Source organism: Zeus faber, assembly GCF_960531495.2.
Source record: "Zeus faber genome assembly, chromosome: 15".
Taxonomy (NCBI): domain Eukaryota; kingdom Metazoa; phylum Chordata; class Actinopteri; order Zeiformes; family Zeidae; genus Zeus; species Zeus faber.
The window spans coordinates 5,784,482-5,805,192 of record NC_137194.1 but is presented as its reverse complement, the minus strand read 5'-3'; the positions used below and the strand labels follow the sequence as shown (position 1 = coordinate 5,805,192).

Genomic DNA, 20,711 nt, shown 5'->3' with positions numbered 1-20,711 from the left:
ACGACTCGAACCTGGAGGCGTAACGCGATCTCCGCGGTAGGTAAAACACGGAGGCGGCGGAGGCGGCGGAGGCGGCGAGGAAAGCGGACTCCGCGTGCCGGCCGCGCGGACCCCGCGCGGAGTCCTTCTCTCCGGTGTCGCTGGGGGGGGACCCTCATCAAGGAGCCCCCCCAAGAGAGAGAAAGAAAAGGTGAAGGCCGGTCACCTCAATGGAACGATTCATCAAGGTCGCCGTCGACTTTATGTCCCTGGTATAAAGGGCGGATTCATCCCCCCTCTCATTCTCTCTCGCTCTCTCTCGGCGTGCCCTTTGGAACGGATTCCGATGGCTTTTCGATCCGAAAGGCGCCGACGGCCCCCCTGACCCCGATCTCGCATGCCGGCGTGAAGAGAAAGGAAAAAAAAAAAAAAAAAAGGAGAAATACTGAAATCCCACGTCTTCTGTGACCGCGAGGGAAAGGTCAGCGGGAGTGACTCATCCGTGTAGGAGGTCCTCGGACGCCGCCCCGTGGGAACGGGGATGGCAGGAGACGGTTAAATGGAACAGGCTCACCCCAACACATGCACAAGCTACAGAGGGGTGTGTGTGTGTGTGTGTGTGTGTGTGGGTGTGTGTGGGTGTGGGTGTGTGTGGGTGTGTGTGGGTGTGTGTGTGTGTTTTACCGTACTCGTGAGGACCTCGTCCCCCAATTGGCTGCGGTGTGGTTTAGCAGTGCAGCAGAGGCGAGGGGTCCTCACTAACTGTCCGCGGGACCTCACACTGACACCGGCGCAGGAGTGTGTGTGTTTGTGTGTGTTGTTGCCCGTGTAGTGTGTACCGACATGCACGCATGCACGCGCACGCCCACACACACACACACACACACACACACACACACACACACACTTTGGTAATGGGGTTTGTGTGTACTGTATGTAGTAAGTCCTCACAACCACCTATCCCTCTCTCTCTCTCTCTCTCTCTCTCTCTCTGCTCTCTCCCCCCTCTCTCCCCCCCCTGTCATCTCCCTCCCATTAGCTTTTCATATTTTACTAGCCCTTTTTTTTTCCTTTTTTTTCTTTTTTCCATCGTCATCTGAACCCACTTTAGCGTTCATTCTTCCATCCTCCTTAACGCTTTCTGGACCCTTCTCCTACATTCCTCCGTCCAGACCTCTCCCTCTCTCCCTCGCTCTCTACCTCCCTCTCTCCCTTTCCTCTCATCTGGCTCTGCGGTGCGTCTTGGATGGCGCGAACACGCAGCTGGATTCTCCGTCCACCCCCTCCCTCCCTCGCCGCTTCAGCCCACCCCCCCCCCCCCCCCCGCGCACACACTCCCCTTTTTCGCGGCCACATCTGCCTCCCACCGCCACGGCAACAAGCGCGTTTCAAACACCGGGCGCACGCAAACAACGACACGCACACGCATGCACTGAAGTCATTTTCGTGGTATGTTTGAAGGGTTTCGGGGGTGACGAGAGTCGGCGGTGTAATTACAACTAAGAAGCGCATCTGCCGGTGGAATCTGTTGGGGCAGGTCGAGGTGGGGGAGGAGGACTCTGGCGGGGGTGGGGGTGGGGGGGGGGGGGGTATCACAGCGGGGGGTGAATCGATCCGCCCCCGCCGCCCTGCAGCTGCGTTGTTCTACTGTTCGCCCCGCTTTGCGACCACCTGCTCGGGAAACGGGGGGCCCAAAATCAGCCCCAGTCGTGGAAACACCTACGTCTACAGAAGCCTAGGCTTTTGTGTGTGTGTGTGTGTGTGTGTGTGCGGATTAACTCCCGTGGGCACGTGCATGTGGGGGCCCTGACTCAAGCCCCACCAGATGTGATGAGGGACCCGCCGCCGCTCAATGACGGGCGGATGACAGGCCCCGCTGCACGCCCACGTCCGGCCTGTTAACACAATCACCTGTCACCCAGGATCCGCCCCGCTCCACCCTGCTCCACCCGCCCCACATCGCACGCCATTCACCCCCCCTACAGGCGACCCCCCCCCCCCTTCTGAAAAAGTACACATGGAGATAAATTGCGGGATTTTCTGTCTCCTGCTTCCTGTCCAACGCTGTAACAAGTACACACACACACACACACACACACACACATACACACACACACACAATGCAAAACACACCCTCTCAAGTGCCCAGGTGGTTATTACGACAGTCCACTGCCTCAACCCCACCCCACCCACCTCTCCTCCTTGTCTTTGTCAAGGTAAGATAAATGAGAAGAAACCCGACTTTGTCTGTTCTTGATACGTCACCGGGGGCTCAGAGTTGGGGGAGTTGTGTTTGAACTTGTCTGCCGTGCGCTCTACCTGTCTGCTTGTGTGCTTTCAATGAGTAATCCATTGTAAGCCTGAACACACACAGACACACACACACACGCACACATGCACGCACACGGACATACACACACACACGCACACACACACACACACACACACACACACACAGACACACATGCACACGAACACACACACACACACACACACACTCTGTCAAGTTGTGTGACATGACCCATGTACAAAGCAACAAAAAAAGAAAAGAAAAAACGAGAAAGAGGAATTTTAGCCCCAGGGAGATGGATGGGCAACAGGTTAAAAAAATAAAGACTGCGTTAGGAGATGGGAGACTTATATCTACCTGTCTATCTATCCATCTACAGTATCTACAGTATCTATCTGTGTGCCTGTCTATCCATCCATCCATTCATTCATCCATCCATCCATCTATCTACCTGTCTGTCCATCCCTCCATCCATCCATCCATCCATCATCCCTCTATCTACCTGTCTATCTGTCTACCTGTCTCGAAAGTGATGTATTGGTGTAGATGAGCACAGCTTTGCTCTGCATATATTTTGAAATTTAACTCGGGCATTCCCTTTGTGATATTTTCAATAAGGTGAAAAGGGGCATGGAATACATTCTGCTTTGATGTGCTTCTAATTTCTAACATTACTTATTTACACCTTTCCAACAATCTTGAAGGACTGATCTTGTGCTCATACATTACTCTTCAGATGTATCCCTGCAATTTATATGATATTAAAGGAAATTATAGTAATTTACTATATTCAAGATTAAAAATTTAAGAGGTTTATTTGTCACATACATATACATACGTTCAAACAAATATGCAGTGAAATGTCATTGCAACGCACATAAATAACTTTTAAAAGTACACAAGTCACTATGGCTATGAGGAGTCCCAAACTTGCACAAAACGTAATGCCTTCAACTGGGCTTAACATAAACAGGATGCCTTTGATGATGCGGACAGATACCACGGACGTCAGCATCGGAGATTCTTTGGCGACGAGGACGGGATATTACTTTGACAGAGCACTCAGGTTGTATTAACAGCAACTCCCACGTGAAGGGCTTGCGGAACTTTTGGCCCCCCCTGCACTCTTTTCCTGTGTTTGCCTTTGCCGGCCTGTCATCGTGCACAGCGGCAGACTGGAAGAGGCGACGGTGCCAAACAGACGGGGAGGACAAACACGCCCAGGGAAAGAAGGGCATTTAGAACTGATACATTGCTCACACAAGAATGTGAGCGACAGACCAAAACCTGAAGGGTTTTTTTTCAAGCCTGTGCCTCTCTATAGGGAATGTGAGGTTTGACGGTTGCTATGGGCTCCGGTCGCCATTTCTTGGAGGATCACTTCCATTCAATGGCATGGCGAAATAGCTAAAGTATACAAAATGTACGAGAATGGGGGAAGGAAGGGAGGAAAAGAAGGGTTGAGGTTTCACACAAGATGGTTGCAAGATGCAGTTTCCCACCTCATAAACCTTCCAAGCCATCTTTTAACTCACAAATGCCAACCAACATTCACAGTCAAGTGATCCCCAGTCAGCTTCACATTCCCTTTACAGTAACATGCACATAACGATCCAAGAATGACTGCTTCGTGGAATCACCATGAAGCACAATATCAATTACCAAAAAAATAAAACACACACACATATATATATATATATATATATATATATATATATATACTTAAAACAAGACTTCAATACTTTCTTGTTGTTACTAGAGTGACATCGCATGGCATGATTCTATGGCATCACATAGAATTGTTCGTTAAATAAAGTTAAAAAAATACAAAAGGTCATTTTAATCAAATCTCTGTTGTTAATGAAAGCATAAAAATATGACCATATGAATAGTAATGTGTAATAATAAGATGCTTAAAACATACAAATACAATTAAGTACACGATGGATAGATTCAAAGATTCAAAAGAATGACTTGTCCCATACTGTATATTGCGCGGTGTACAGCATGGAGAGAAATGTTTTTAGGCAAACCCAGGAGACGGTGCAGGGCGGAGGATTACAAATATAACATTTTAAAATAAAATAAAATAAAATAAAAATAATTGATATATAAATATATATATAAAAATAATAAAAAAATATAAAACTAGGCGTAAGATAAAATAAAGAAAATCAAAATACAATATTTAAAATATACCAACAATCAACCACATAAACTATATATATGTTTATGTACATAGCAAGTATAACCAATTCTAAACATGAATAAGAGTGAATATTTTTATTCAAATGGGATGTGGTAAAACTTTGAGGATTAAATTCATCATAGAATGTTGAACGTTTGGGTTCATGGGGAATAGTGGATGCTACACTCACACCCACTGGCAGCTGGTGGTACTGCCGCTATGTTCGACCCGTGGAAGAATAAAGCAACTGTTTACAACATCATTAAGGAACCTTTTTTTGTTTGTATTTTTTTGTGCACAATTTTTTTTAATGAATCAATAATTGAATAAACGAATTAATGTATTTATTTATTTCATTTTATTTATGAATACAAACCATAAACACAAGCAAAAAACAAAAAAAACAAAGCAATAACTTAGAGAACTTAAATGACCGTACAGTACTTTTATCGTTTTGCCAGCAGATTTAATAAGAATTTTAATTTAAAGTAAAAACTGGTAAATACATCCACACACACACACACACACACACACACACACACACACACCTTCATTTACCTGCGTTCCAGGTGAATCACAATTAAACTCGGAATTTCGGGGAAGGTCGCTCGGGCCCGAATTTCCCAAAAAAACAGACCTGACGTCACAGCAACGAGGCGGCACACGCACACACCTTTAAAGGACGCATTAGACCCGTATTATTATTATTATTATTATTATTATTATTATTATTATTATTACTACTATAAATATAAAACCCTTTTGAGATCCAACAGAACACGTTCAATATGGAGCTCGGAAGTGGGAACCCCTTCTGCCGAAACACCGACTTCCGAGTTTGAACCGAATGCAGCATCCGTTTGTCAGGAAGGGGCTGTAAATAAAACAAAACAAAACAGAACAGAACAGAACAGAACACAATAATAACATGAATTGAGAAGTTTTACTTGTTCTCTCTCAACAACCTGAGAAACGTCCAACGTGTAAACGAATGTCAAAAAGTAACGGACACGTCGCCGCCGCTTCTCCTTCGTCTCCTTTTTAAGTTTAAAAAAAAAACCAAAAAACTTTATTCATAAACTTGGGGAACTACACGCCGCGTGGACGTTACGTCACAAAAAAGATGGACACAAAGTCCGGCGCAGCTGCCACCGCTGCGTGACTCCGGGGCGGATAAACCACGTCCATGGAGGAGGACCAGGCCGCCGCGGGGGCACCTTTCACCCCAGGTACCCGCCGTCACACTCGCTCCGTCGAGGCGTGTTCGCTAACTGTCCCCATTGGGGGGGGGGCGAGGCGCTTGTCGTCCGCTCCGTGCAGTAACACGGTGCCCGCGCACCGTCCGTCTTTAATAAACCGTCCGCGTTTTGTTGTGACAGACCCGGGGGGGTCCGGGGGCAAACCGGCGGACCGGTGCGGCCCCGGTCCCGACCCCGGTCCCGACCCCGGTCCCGGCCCCGGCCCGCAGGACATGACCGGCAGGAGGCTGACGGAGCCGGGCCGCTTTGCCTACGCGGGCCTGTGCGCGGTGTCCCTGGGCCAGCTGTTCACGGGGCCAGAAAACAGGTAAACCCACCGAGATACAAATACACAGCAACGCGGAAAAAGATGGGGGCGATGGCACCAACCCGCACATCTGTTTCTCAGACATTCGAAAGCAAGAGCCACATAAATCTAGATAAATGAAATACAGAAACATAAGTATATGGAGTAAGTGGAGGTGAACTATTGGCGCTTGCGCCTGCGCACTAGCTTTTGACCTGTATTTACCTGTATTTACCTGTTCACTTGTACTTGTATTTGTGCTCTGCAGCCTAAATGTTTGTTTGATGCTGCTGTCTTGATCAGGATGCACCTTGTAAATGGGACTTCCTGGTAAATTCAATAAACATTTCTCCATCCGCACATAAACAATAATATATTACCTGTGTCGTCTAGACCCCCATTGCAAATACATGTGACGCCATTTATATGTGATCAAATACATTTCCATACGTTTTTAATCGCTCACAGCAACCGGTGCATGGATTCTGCGTCTATTCTGAGAATAGTCCTTTTTATATCAGTCTAGACTATTTGGAACGGTGCCTGCCTCAGTTTCCCTTTTACCTTCGTTAAAAGCTTATTTCGCAGAGCGTAATGCCGGAGCACTGGATATCTGCTTCAACGGTGCATTAGTAAGGGCTGACGTCAGAGTGTTTATCTTTTCAGGGTATTCCGGGAGAAGTACCTGGAGGGCCTGGTGCGCTGGCTAGACTTGGATGAATCAGTCATGCCTGTCATGGGAGCCTTTCTGTCTGGCCTGGGTTTCGAGGGCTCCGACACCTTCCTCTCCATCCTCCACACCGAGCCACTGCTGGCTGCCGGGGCCACGCCCATCACACAGGTGAGCCTCTCTGCAACACTGTCATTTAAGAACAGCAGCAGATGCCGTGATGACCCGCCCCTCCATGTTTCCCTGGCTTTTTTCAGGAGCTGTTCAGCTGTTCCTCACCTGTCTGCGAGTGGTTAAGGCTAAAGAGTTTTGTCAAATTGTCCTGTAGTGTGGGCTTGTACAGAGCTTTCAGGCTGTAATAAAGGGTCTCCAAAACATGGCCACGCAAGCATAGCAAAATTATGTTAGAGGTGAATGTAGTAGGAGTGCTATTTTGTCAGACATTCGTGCCTGGTGGTACAAATGAACTTGAGTGACACTTGACTGGAACAAAAAGTCTTTACATCTTCATCAGGACCGGTTCGGCTCTGCAGTAAAGGGGAACAAGTTAAGACACGATGCCGCTGGCAAATCTGCCAATGTTTTTGGTAAAGCAAACCAACTGTACAAAAACATACATACAACCTGCTCTTTTTTGTCTTTCAGGACTTGGTGTCTTATTCTGTCAAAGATGGTAAGAAGAATCACTTTTCAGAATCAGATTCTCCTAAAACAAATAGGATGCACTTCTTAGGTGTGCTTCACACCTATTGCGTATCTGCATCCGGCAGTCTCAACGTCCGCCTTGTGGCCGTCCGCGTCTGAGTTTCGCATCACAAAATACTGTATGTGAGGGGAAAATGTGAGAGGTTGTTTTTTCTACTACTCGCTGTTTTGTTTTACAACAGTGAGTAGTTTGCTCAGCTGGACAGTTTAAAACTGTGTTTATATAGAGCAGTGATTCTAAAACTTTTTTTAGTGAGGGGGTACACTACTAAAAAAAGTTTTAAGATCTTTCTTCAGCTGAGTAGCCCCCTCACTTGCATTGGGAGAGGAAAAAAAAGAAAAAATAACAGAAATAATGTACTGTGTGTGTGTGGTATGTGATTTTTTTTAAAACATAATATCTAACAAACATTTTTAACACATTGTTTTAATTTTTTGGAGTACCCCCTGCAGTACCCCGATTTGGAAAAACACTGATATAGAGGCTGCTAAGTTTGAGGGGGGAAAAAATGCTACTCACTATTCACTTAAATAATAAGAGCTAATTTCGATTTTCTTTTCCCTGAACGATAGCAGACCCTCGTTGACGTATCATTAACCATCATCAGACAAAATTAAAATGTACTATTTCGAATGGACGGATGTAGGGGGTTCGGGGGGGGGGTGTCAGCATCTCTCCCGACATGAATTACAGTTTTACGAGTTCCTGTGCACATAGCATCATTTCCGACAGTAGCTACAGTTTTCCGAGTTCCCGTGAACGCAGCACCACTTCCTGCTTTGGAACTCTTTCTAATCCACCGGAAGCCAGAGAGCTGTGTCCGTGTCTTCTAACGTAATACCAGAGAACGAGTTCACTTGTTGATAAATGACTGCTGACGTTGTTCTCTCGTACAGATAAAAATAATTGGGGAAAAAAAGCTAAATTCCCCACCCCCTCCAAAAAATATAAAAACTCTTCGGTTCTGGGCAATTCACACAAGTCACCAAAATGTACTTAAAAGTGGCGACACTCACCGAAAAGCTGTATCGCATTGTCAAAGCTGCAACGGTGAGCCTTCAAATATAATATGTTGCCCTGTCCTAATAATAATAATAATTGATAATAATTATTAATAATAATAATAATCTCTTGTTTTTGATGCGCTCAGGCCAGTATGATGCCCGGGCGAGGGTTCTGATCCGCCATGTCTGCTGTCTCCTACGAGTCTCCCCGCAGCAGCTGGAGGAGTTTGAGGAGACGCTGGGAGAGAGGCTGAGGGAAGGAGGTGAAGAAAGCGAGTAAGTAATGGTTTAATGGATGGATTGCTGCTTGGAGGGATGGTTGCTTGGACACAGAATGGCTGAGGGCTTATGGACGTGGAAGAGAGCGGAAGTTCTTGTATTGACCATGGCATACTGTGTGTCTTTTCATGTCACTGCTTACATTCAGGACTGCATTCAGCCGTAAGTATGCCCAGTTTTGTTCATGGCTAAATGCATGCCGTCGGGTGTGTCTCAGCAGATAATGGCGTCTTTGGAGTGGCGTTTTTTTTTTTGTTTTGTTTTTTTTATTTTTATTTAAAGGCCACCTCTAGTATTTTCATTTTCAATGAAAATGTCATTTCCTGCTAAATTACAGCAATGATTCAGCAATCACCACCACAAAGATTTTTTTTTTTTAATTATTAATTTATTTTAGTTAACCAATTTTCATGGTTATCCCAGCCCACACACCCACTCACCACGACTGAAAGACTCCAGCCTATCTTTATTCCAAAACTACTCAACTTCAGTTTGAGTAGTTGCTACGTTCACTTTCTCCCTCCATTGTCGACACTAACTAGTAGCCTGGTGTTGGTGACAACAGGTTTTGTTTACAGCTGGTTGCCGCGCCGTTGCTGGGTAGTGATGTTCAATTCCAAACTACACCCCGATTTTCTGTTTTTAAGGGGAAAGCCGGGAGTGAAATTGTCTGGAGGTGGCCTTTAAGGGCCAAATCTACAAATCTAAATCTACAGCAGGTGTGCGTGTGCGTGTTATAATTATCTTTTTCCTTAACCTAGTATGCACGTCACGGAAAAGTCTTGAGACAAAGGCGGGCGAACCCTGTTAGACCCCGAGCACGGCTCGTGTCCTTAAAGCAGGGACGGCGGAAAAGGCTTCTTTGTCCCAAAGATGCAACCCTACGGTTTTCTGCGTCGAAGAATCCGTCGGCGCGCGGCGATGCGGGATACGCAGAGCTCCAAATCGGGGTGTTTTTTTTGTTGTTTTGTTTTTTTAACGGGCAAATGTGTGACTACTGCTGCTCACTCAGATGTCCTGTCTGGCTCTGCCTCCATTTAGAGAGGAGTCATCTCGCCGGCTGAGGAAGGAGAGAGGACGCAAACTAAGACGCTACTTCCTCATTGGCCTGGCCACCGTGGGCGGGGGCACCGTGATTGGTCAGTTGGTCATTGGTCATTACTCTCTTGCTTTTAACGGATATAATCAACAGCGCCTCTCAATTTTTATTTCAAGTATTAGCCAGGATACTATGAGACAATCACAACTTTAATTTGATTACTCCGTCCCCTGACTGAATTGAGATGTCCGATTGGTCGAGGGGGTCTCACTTTCCCGTTGACTGTGCCGTCGGCAGGTGTGACCGGCGGTCTGGCGGCGCCCCTGGTGGCAGCGGGGGCCGGCGCTGTGCTGGGCGCCGGGGGGGCCGCGGCTCTGGGCTCCGCCGCCGGCATCGCCATTATGGCCTCCCTGTTCGGGGCAGCCGGGGCTGGACTGACCGGTAGGAGTTCCTGGTTTACTGGGTCAAGCCGTCGCTCTCAAAACCCCGTCCAAGTTTGTTGTCGTTTACATTTCAACACTGTGCCTCTCCCCGGCTCCCGCCTCCCTTCTAGGCTACAAGATGAACAAGTGTGTGGGCGCGATAGAGGAATTTGAATTCCTGCCGCTAAGTTCTGGAAAACACCTTCATCTGACCATAGCAGTAACAGGCTGGCTGTGCAGCGGAAAATACAGTAAGTATTTATTATGTCTATTTTACACGGGTCAGACCAGTCGGCTGTGTTTGGTGGTTTCTAACCAGAGGCTTGGTGCGTTGCCTAAAAGCACAATTACCCACATGATTGACTGGCAAAACCAAGGTGTGTGTGTGTGTGTGTGTGTGTGTGTGTGTGTGTGTGTGGTATTAATTTTTTTTTTTTTTCTTGTCACAGTTACATTAGGATATGAAATATAAACACAGCAGTCATTGTTTAGTTGTCATCTATGACTGTCTTCCATGCTACGTTGGGACTTTTCAGCGGCTCCGCCCGTCACTTCAGCTTTGCGTGCGGCGCTCGGGGGGGCGGGGGTGCGGTCCATTAAACAGCCGGGTATTTCTTTCTTTTCGCGACAGCGAGAGTAATCGACTGTGTCTGTGGTGTATTTAAAAAATAATAATAATTTAAAAAAAAAATGGAGGTTTGAGGTCATTTGGACCAATCGCCGACAAGTGTGCCCGTGCCGAAAACACCGAAAGAAACCAAATAACCGTGCCGTTTTGTTCCTCCCCTGTTCTGAACATGTTTTGTTATTTTTTTTGTTTTGTTTTTTTGGTCAAAAGGTTCTACTTCTCTCTAAGTATGCCTCCGTCGGTCGTCTTTCACCGCGCCACACTGCGCGGGGGGGGCTGTTTTCCACGACGCCCACTGTCTCTCTGATCCAGATCACACCGGGAGCCTGTCGCTCACCGCGTTAGATTAATGAATAATAATGGACTGCGTCGTACAGTGGAGCGGCAGTTTTGCACCCGTTGCTTATTTGGCGAGCGCACGGCGTTCTGTGCTAAGCGTTATGAATCCTTGGGTTCGGCGACGCGGTGACATCTCTGGCGCGAGACGCACGTCGGGGAGCGAGGCTCAAGCGGCGATTTCGTCAACAAACCACTTTGATGGAGGACGGCGTGTTTACGCTGCGCGGCGGCCCCCTTCAAATACAATTGCTCCAAAGCACTCGAGGTACAAGTGGCCGTCGCTGTTTCTCAAGCGCTGGTACGGCCTGTCTCACACACACAGACACTCACACACACACACACACACACACACACACACACACACACACACACACACACACACACACACACACACACACCTCCTTCTCCTGAAACCACCACCGCCCTCTTCTCCTTCTACTTCTCCTTCTTCTTTCAGGTTCCTTCCAGGCCCCGTGGTGCAGCCTGGGGGAGTGCGGGGAGCAGTACTGCCTGGTGTGGGAGTCGCGCTTCCTCAGGGACCTGGGCTCGGCCATGACCTCCCTGCTGGACGGCCTGGTCAGCATGGTGGCCCAGGAGGCCCTCAAGTACACCATCCTGTCAGGTAGGAGGGCGGGATCTGGCCACCGTGAGAGCGCGTCCAGTTTGAATCGCTGGACGCCCTTCTCAGCACCTTCTGCCCCTCGTAAGCCCGAGTTTGTTTCCTCTGACGCAGCCTCTGGCCAAACTTCTGAACCTCGCCCTCTTTTGTGAAATCTGTTATTCAAATTTTAATGGCTAACTGCCGCTAGCGTCGTGCTACTGCACGTTAATCTCGCGCTGCTGCACCCCCTTGTCAAACTAACGGAGGTCTGGGGAACTTCCCGTCAAGAAATGTTGGATGACGAGACCTTGCGGAGCCAGAGGCAGCCATCCGATTGGCTCCGAGTTTGGAAATGGCACCTCAGGTTTGTTTTCCCGTCCGGGTAGAAACAGTTTTCCTTTTTTATGTTTGGCTGCGGTAACGGAGAGAAAAAGGACGGAAACTCCGACGTAAGACTTGCTTCTGTTTTGCCAGAACTATGCGCTCGACGTCAAATCGGGTCGTAGGACAACGCACAGGCTAGCACCAGCGCCAGGCTCCGCCGGAGCATGACGACGGTGTCTCTGCCCTTTCCTGAGCGACTATTTTGCTCAAATGTATCCAGACCTCTGTTAGCTCGACACAGGGGTGTGGCTCCGCAAGATTAACTGTGCACATAGTGTGTTATTTCTTATCTCATTTGAATGTGTGTCTTTGTCTACCGCACTTTTTTTTTTTTTTTTTTTTTTAAGCTGCTCTGTTGCCTGAATTTCCCTCCAGGGCATTAATAAAGTCTTATCTTATCTTAATCGTGTACCTCTGGCTCTGTAACACCGCTGGCGTCATGTGTTCTCACGGCATTGAAGGCGCAGTCGGTTTGACCGCAGCCGACGAATACACTCAGTGTGAGTTGATAAAAGCGCCTTGTCAATGACTTAGACTCAAGTAATATGTTGATTCGATTTTATTTTTCCCTCGTAGAGTCTTGAGTAATGCAAGTGGGATTTGAGATTCCAAAAACCAGGGTTTTATCGGCTGAAGGCAGCTGTCGCACCTGTTGTGGCGCTGACCCACCCGTGCTGCTCCCTTGTCTCCCGTCAGGCATCGTGGCGGCGCTGACGTGGCCGGCCTCGCTGCTGGCGGCCGCCAGCGTCATCGACAACCCCTGGTGCGTGTGTCTCAGCCGCTCGGCGGAGGTGGGGAAACACCTGGCCCAGGTCCTGAGGAGCAGGCGGCAGGTACGGTCCCTAGCCAGCCACCCCCTTTTTTCAGCCGACACGCCACTGTGCAAACACGACGGCGTGTTGGCCGTTATGTTTGTTTGCAGATGCTTTCGCGTCTTTGGAAATAGTTTCAGTTCCGGCACACTTTTTTTTTTTTTTTTTTTTTAACTGTGTGTGTGTGTGTGTGTGTGTGTGTGTGTGTGTGTGTGTGTGTGTGTGTGTGCGTGTGCGCGTGCGTGCGTGCGTGTGCGTGCGTCTAGGGGAAGCGTCCTGTCAGCCTCATAGGCTTCAGCTTAGGGGCCCGAGTCATTTACTTCTGTCTGCAGGAGCTTGCCAACGATCAAGGTACCACTCAAATCTGCTTTTACTGGACACAGATGTGAAAACAACACGCACAATATTTTCTTTAGATTTGTGTGTTTTAATATGCACTTTTATATATTGATTTTCTTTTTCATTAAAAATAAAATAAAAATAACTCCCAAAGTGGCAGAAAAAATAAATAAAAAATTTGCCTGGCATCTCCAAATGCTAACGCACATTGTGTCATCTGTTGGTCATTAAAAAACACAATTTCCTCCATTTTCCCCTGGCTTCTCAGGCAGCGAGGGGATGGTGGAGGACGTGGTCCTCCTGGGGGCCCCCGTGGACGGCTCCGAGAAGGCCTGGGAGGGAATGGGCAGGGTGGTGGCCGGAAAGATAGTCAACGGATACTGCAGGTAAAGTTCACTACATCAATAATGGAACCATGCATGAATAATAAACGATAACAAAGTGGAAAGCAACATGTGACGGGGGTGAGGGGGGTGAGGAGGAATTTTCCGGGGAAGAGCTAAGGGGCATAATGGGGAATTAGGAGTGTCATTGACAGTGCCCGTGATGGAGTCCAGCGGGATTGGCCTTCACCCAATATGTTTGTATCGATGGGATTTAACACGTAGGCATGAAGGCTCGCACAGTGTCAGTCACAGACACAATACATAGGACTCCATGGATGGTAAATGTGACATTTGGGATCACGCATCGCCTTCAATTTTCATCAAGGACCAGTTTTTTTTTTGGGGTTTTTTTTTTTTTTCTTTAAGCGTTAGGCTGCTTGTCCTCGCCGTGGGCGATCCTTTCACCTGCCACCTACCGTCTTCTCCCATAGAGGCGACTGGCTGCTAGGGTTCTTGTATCGGAGTTCAGCCGCCAAGCTCTCCGTTGCCGGCCTGCAGCCAATCAACGTCAGCGACCGCCGCGTCATCAACGTGGATCTCTCGTCCGTGGTGAGTCATCTCTAATTAAACGTCCCGGGCCATTTTAAAATGTCAAGCACATTTTGAATAGTAAACCGATTAACACAATGACTAACTTGAGGCTGAGCACTGGGGGGGCATTTTCGATCGGTAACGTCTGATTCGTATGGCTCTCGAACACCTACTTTTGTTTGTTTTGTTTTGTTTGGGGAATTACTGTTGCTGATAAATTGCTGTGGGTCAAAAGCTAATAGGGGTTAACAACACAGTGGAGTCACACATCCCCGTGCTGCAGCAACAGCAACGGCCGCAGCACCACCCTTTCCAATCCAGGCGTGGAATGCAGCGGTAAACTGAAGCAGTTTTAGTTACGGCAAAACACTTGACTGAGCATTTGCTGTTAAAGGATTACTATTGAAAAACATTGATTGAATTCCAGATAGCCATGCAGAGAGAGAGAGAGAGAGAGAGAGAGAGAGAGAGAGAGAGAGAGAGAGAGAGAGAGAGAGAGAGAGAGAGAGAGAGAGAGAGAGAGAGAGAGAGAGAGAGAGAGAGAGAGAGAGAGAGAGAGAGAGAGAGAGAGAGAGAGAGAGAGAGAGAGAGAGAGAGAGAGAGAGAGAGATAAAATCTATTGTGCTTCAAAGTGACCTTTATTAGGTTTATTATGAAGGAAACAATAAACAAAAAAAATTTAGGCAAACCACAGGACGAGAGATAAGAACACAGAACTGTAGATTGAGGCCACTTCCGGATTCATTGTAGGTCACGGCAATGCTCAGACTTTAAGCCGCACTATAAAACTGGATACAGATTGAAAACAAACACTAAAGTCGGTGCCATTCTGTGAGATGGCCATGTTGCGATTAAGATAAATAAATAAAATAAAAATAAAAAACATAATGAAAGAGTTAAATCTCTCTGAAGCACTCTATGTATTTGCATCACCTACTTGAGAAAACAGAGAAAACTACATCAACTGAAAAGATAGCATGAATGTCTAATCATAGAAAGTAGGACTCTCTCTCTCACTCTCACTCTCACACACTCACACACACACATACATATAACGTTTCATGCACTGGTTTCCCAGGTGAAAGGTCACTTGGACTACATGCGTCAGATGGACACCATCTTGGTGGCCGTCGGCGTGCCGACCAGAGAGGCTCCAGGAGCTCCCCTCAAACCCGTGATGGTAACTGGGCGGACAAGCGGGCCCCCGGCCCCTGCAGCCGGCACTCTGACCCCGGGTCAGAGCCTCGCCGGCAGCTTGGCCGCTGAAAGCGAGCCCCGCGGTCAGGCGGGCGGCGCACCAGGCGAGGCGGAGGAGGCAGGGGACGGCTGGGACATCCCCGACATCTCCGACCTGCTGGACTCACTGAACGACAGCGAGGAAAAGAGACTCGGTCCGGAGGAGAGCGCCGCCGGGGACGACTCGCTCCCCAGAGCTCCGGGCTCCCCACGGGACGGCGGTGAGGGCGCCGGCTGCCCCGCTGAGCTGGAGTCCTGGAGCTGGGACGATACGCACTGGAGCCCCCGGAGCACATGCGTGAAAACAGGTGACCCAGCGAGTGAAGAACACACGTTACGGGACCCTCCGCCTCCGTGAAAAGGAAAGATTCTCTCTAACTTAGTTGTGGAACATGTTAAACCTGCCCTTTAAACTGTGGAATGGTTTAGGACTAATTTATTAAAGTAATAACTTGTTATTTTTTTGCAAATAGAAGAGGAATGAATGGTTGAGTGTTGCAGCCCTCGCTCTGACAGATTCCAAATGCGACGCACGGAGAAGGGCAAGGAGGATAAGCCACGTTTAGAACAGAACTGTTAAAAAAAAAAAAAAAAGACGGGTAGCTATTTATTTGCAATAAAAAAAACAAAACAGGGAGAATGTACAAAGTGAAGCAAAACCAAAAAGAACATTTTAGTAGAAGTTTTTTCCGCTACATCTACATAAGCTGTGCTGGTACTGCTTTTTGAAGTATCTCTATCATCTGAGAGCCATGTAAGAAGACACATGAAGACGCCTTGATGTTGAGCATGACATCAATGCTTCAGTCTATTGGTTAACACCATAAATAATTTCCAGCTTCATAACACAGAAATGATGGTGATATTTTGTTTAATGTTATAGGGCTGCATGACATGGAAATGTGGAATGAATGTGTCGCTTATTACAATGACGATGTGACATACAGGACAACCGCTTAAAACTGTTTTGCCCGGAAGGTTTAACTGTGGTCAGTGGCAAATTTTAATATGAGTACATAATGGTTGAGTGTGATAAAAAGGTGTGCTTCAGAGGTCCCCGAAAAATGACCCCGCTTGACATTTCTTTTGGTTAAACAGACGTCTATGGGTGTAGGTTACAAAACCATAACCACCAGTTGAACCTAATTTCAAAGACTATTTTCCTGACATTTTTGTAGTTTACACAAAAATGTTCATGTTAAAGTGAATTTAACTATTTCAGCTCAAAGTGATGAACATCTCATAATTTAATCATACACTTAATGAGCGTTATGCCTGGTACACGCAAAGGGTTTAAGATGAGATTTTCCTTCTGGAAAAGATGAATATGTATTGTACACTGTGACAACAATGCATGACAACAATATACCCTGCAGCCCTAGTATATTGTTTAATTACAACACAGTGCTACTATACATTAAGGCAGGTTTCCCTTTTAAGCACCAGAGCTAGAGGGTCTCTTGACACAAGAGGGCACAAATGCGTTGAAAACGGGTTATATTTTTCTTTGACAAATAAACCTCAATTCAAACTTGGAACGGTTTGTAGTTTTTCTATCATTTATCAGTACAAGACTTTTAAAAGTAAACTGAACTGGTGGGAAGCCAGGGCTCTAATACAGGAGCCTAGAATGTTTTCACAGTCCGCACCCCAATTCACCTCGGAGGAACCTGACTTCTTGGTAAGGTCGGTCAGTGGGTCTGCCAGTGTAGCAAAGTGGGGAATAAAAAAAAAATGGTTGTGTTCAAGCTCAGCTGGGTGGAGTTTGCATGTTCTTTCCATGTTTACGTGGATCCTCCAGGTGCTCCGGCTTCCTACCACACTAAAGACGTCTCGTAGACTTGTTGATGCCCTTGGCAAAGGCATCGGCCAAGAGCTGGAGTTGGTCACTGGGCTCCATGCTGTGGCTTTCTATTTGTGGTTTTATGTGCCCACTACCAATTAGGTTCCCAGGGTACCCTTACCTCTTCCTGAGCGTAAGAACACAGTTTTTGCCTCGATGGTCAATCTTCCTCCCTGTATCCTGCTCAGGGCAGTTTTTAGGCGCTCTAAGTGAGTTCATGGACCCATTGTAGATCACATTGTCAAGGACCAGGAGCCATTGTAGATCAGATTGTCAAGGTAAGCAGCCTCAAACACAGGGCAGAGGACAACTCCATTAACCTTTCAAACATTGCCCTGAGGACCAAAAGCTTACATGATTTAATGGCACAACCCCAAACTTGGAAAATCCATGTGCCAGTAACCTTCTCAGCGGTCTAATGTAACATACCTGGCCTTTTCCAGCATCGCCAAGACTCGCCAATATGTGGCATGGGATTTGAGTCAAAACAGGAAATTAATGCTGTTCAAGTTTCTTGATGTCTGTGCAGAAACGTGGTTGGCTGGAGTTTTTCATGAGAACTGGCTTTATGGGGTTTGACCACGCACTTACTTCCACATGGTTCACACATGTGGAAGTGCACATGGCATGGACCTCTTCCATCAGTGGCCCCACTATGCACCCTGGGATTCTGTGAGGTCTCAGGCAAAAGGTTTAGTGTCCTATAATAACATTTGAAAGGTCTTTTTTGCAATAATGAAAAGATTGTTTCATAGTTACCTGACCAATGCCATTGGTCCCAATTCAGGTGCTCTGAGTCTGGGGTTTACACTTCTCCCTGAGTGGCACCATATCTACGTAACTCCACCAGCCTCTTCTTTCAGTTGGAACCTCCGGAACATCAGGACGTGCCTTCCAACTGACTCCAGATCCCTTCTTTCTTGATCTATCTATCATGACTCCTTTAGGAGGTTCACATGGAGCAGTTGTTAAGTGTTTTGATTATTGGGACAGAATCTAACATTACTGGGCCCACCTTGCCTGATACCGTATACGAGTAGAGCTTTGTTAGCAACCTCCTTGACCCAGTAGGAATCTATTGCAAGTGCAATCAAAAGTGATTTCACCAGATTTGACTGCATTTGTACACATCATTCGTACTAATGTTTCACTTGAATGGAAGGAAGGAGATAGACATCAGGATACATAGTCACTGGTTGAAACTGTCTCCGTTGGAAATTCTTGATGGTTCAATTATCTGACATGCATGATATGTACTACAATAATCCCCTACATCCATGTGTACATCTGACCACTGCAAATGTTGGCCAATAGGGTCATAGGTTTTTTTCTGCCTTTGATGCCCCGTCCGGCGGACTGTATGTAGGATTACTTAGTATAACTTGGTATTACTAACCTGGGGTTCTCAGGATGAGCTAAATACAAAAGGTGATGACTGGATCCCCAATAACAACCCTCAGCCCCTCCGTACCTGCAACCTGGACCCCATCCATTTGAAGCACGGAAAAGGGAGTTTGAAAGTGAAGTCATTCTCCTGATATTCTTGGTAGTTTTCTAGGCTTTCTGCGGCCATACTCTCAGGTTTAACAGGATCAGATTGTTCTTCAAGCTCCAGCATGGTCTCCTGCTTTTAACAAACTCATTGGTATGCTTGATACAAACCATCATCCAGGTCCGGTGAAGGTTTCAAGCTTTTCTTCATAGAACGGGTAACTAGCACAGGAATACATCATGGAGTTTGGCTGAACCAGGCCTTCTTAAACGGGCCTGTCATCTCCAAGGACCACATCATAAACTAAGCTTTCTAGTATCACAACAGCTAAAATAAAAGTCCCTCCCCCTCGATCTCCATGGGTCACTTCAGCAGTGTCTTTTTCACGCCCATGAACACAATTGATGTCATTAATGGGTAATACATTGCTGAGCAAGCCCGACTTTTCCAACGTTTGTGGGCCACCAGTGTCAGCCAACGCTACTACCAGTAATTCTCACAATTGCCACGTTGGTGTTCAATCATTCCATTATCTTGACTAGGTACAGAACATGATTCACCCGACTGGTTTTCTTAAAGGTTATAACATTGTACAGAATTTTCATCTGTTCAAAAGGAACCGTCCTCAGTCCTTTCATACCGGTGCAAAACGCCATCTCCATAAGCTCTTTAATTTTAGTGTTGGCCGTGCCGCTGGCTGTTCTTCACCTCAAGTGGGTGGTGGCTCGTGGGGATGTCGGACCCAAAAACTATGTTGGCAAAAAATCAAGCAGAGATTTATTCGCAATTTAAAAAAAAAAAAAAAAAAAAAAAAAAAAAAAAAAAACAAGAATCATTTCAAACAAAAAAGGTCACTTCAGTAGAAGTTCTTCAATATGTTCTTTATAATATATCTACACATACACACACACACACAGTGCTGGTGCTGCTCTTTAAGCCATCGCTGCTGTCTCAGCTGCCCCGTATGGGAGTCCCTTATAAATAATGAAACCCCGCCTTCCAGTCTGAAACTGGTTTATCAGATTAGGATTCATTGGGTCATTGGAATTGGAACACGATATACAGAAAACATACATCCCTTTAACATAACATATCAATGCTCCAGTTTGTTGGTGAATACCACAAATCACTTACAACTTCATACCGTACACAACGTATCCCGATATTTTACAGTATATCCCTTATTTACATCACAACACTACTATCCAATGAAGGCAGCCGACCGTTTCTTTACAAACAAAGGCCTAAACCATGAGAAACTGGAGTGTACATTTTCATTAGTTGGAAGGTAAGAGCCCCGTACCACACCGTCTTTCACTGAATGCCTCACCTCCATTACTTTAATTACATCTTATTTCCGTCTGCCGCCCTGGTTGCCATTACCGCTGCGATTTTAATTTCCCCTCGGTCCTGATGCGGCGTAATTGGACGGTGTGAAATACCCGGGTCTACGCGTACCCTAAAGTCCCCAATACCTGTGTTATCTTGGAAGGTCCTGGAATTCCCCACTGGGGATTAATAAAGTGTAAATCTTATGAGTTCTTAGAGCGCACCCCTCTGCCGGCCTCCCCACGCGTCTGAATGACCAGACTTTTATTGTGAGCTTCGTTGAATATACAGGAGAGTCCTGACTTTGATTGTATGTTGGAACCAACTAGGTCAATAGTCCTCATACGTTGAACGTTGGCCTCGCCCAAATAGGGACTTAGGGTTCCATAGTGACTACGGGGAAGATGAATGGAGTTTTCCTCTCTTTCACAGCCTGCGTGTATTGAAGGCCATTCAAACTGGGACATTTTCACTGACTTGTGTTTGACTGGCTCCATTCGTTTTTCTCAAACCGTTTAAGGCGGAGCAGTGATTTTGGGAACAGCAAGCTAAACATTTGGGAAGAGATAAGGCGTGTCACCTGCTGCCAGTAGGATTCCTCTCTGAACACTGAAGCGGCAGACTGAGAAAGTTAACAAAGAGCATGATAGAGAACATCTTTACTTTTTA

The 20,711-nt window shown here is 46.7% G+C and overlaps 1 protein-coding gene across 1 annotated transcript; it reads left to right on the top strand.

Annotated features, from left to right (window-relative positions):
- The first annotated feature begins 5,581 nt into the window (after positions 1-5,581).
- On the top strand, positions 5,582-17,023 carry tmco4 (transmembrane and coiled-coil domains 4). Its single transcript, XM_080015135.1, has 14 exons — positions 5,582-5,686; positions 5,837-6,023; positions 6,669-6,843; positions 7,318-7,345; positions 8,529-8,658; positions 9,703-9,800; positions 9,998-10,141; positions 10,254-10,373; positions 11,547-11,711; positions 12,771-12,907; positions 13,153-13,237; positions 13,494-13,611; positions 14,043-14,160; positions 15,221-17,023. Exons 1-14 carry the CDS (start codon positions 5,644-5,646, stop codon positions 15,734-15,736), a joined length of 2,064 nt encoding a protein of 687 aa, XP_079871261.1. The 5' UTR covers positions 5,582-5,643; the 3' UTR covers positions 15,737-17,023.
- Positions 17,024-20,711: the final 3,688 nt, after the last annotated feature.

What these genes read in the sequence shown, in the direction of transcription:
- tmco4 (XM_080015135.1), top strand. Translation starts at nt 5,644, where the DNA reads ATGGAGGAGGACCAGGCCGCCGCGGGGGCACCTTTCACCCCAG. An exon ending in GGGCCACGCCCATCACACAG is followed by an intron (nt 6,844 to 7,317) that starts GTGAGCCTCTCT and finishes TTTGTCTTTCAG; the next exon opens with GACTTGGTGTCTTATTCTGT. An exon ending in TCCTGAGGAGCAGGCGGCAG is followed by an intron (nt 12,908 to 13,152) that starts GTACGGTCCCTA and finishes GCGTGCGTCTAG; the next exon opens with GGGAAGCGTCCTGTCAGCCT.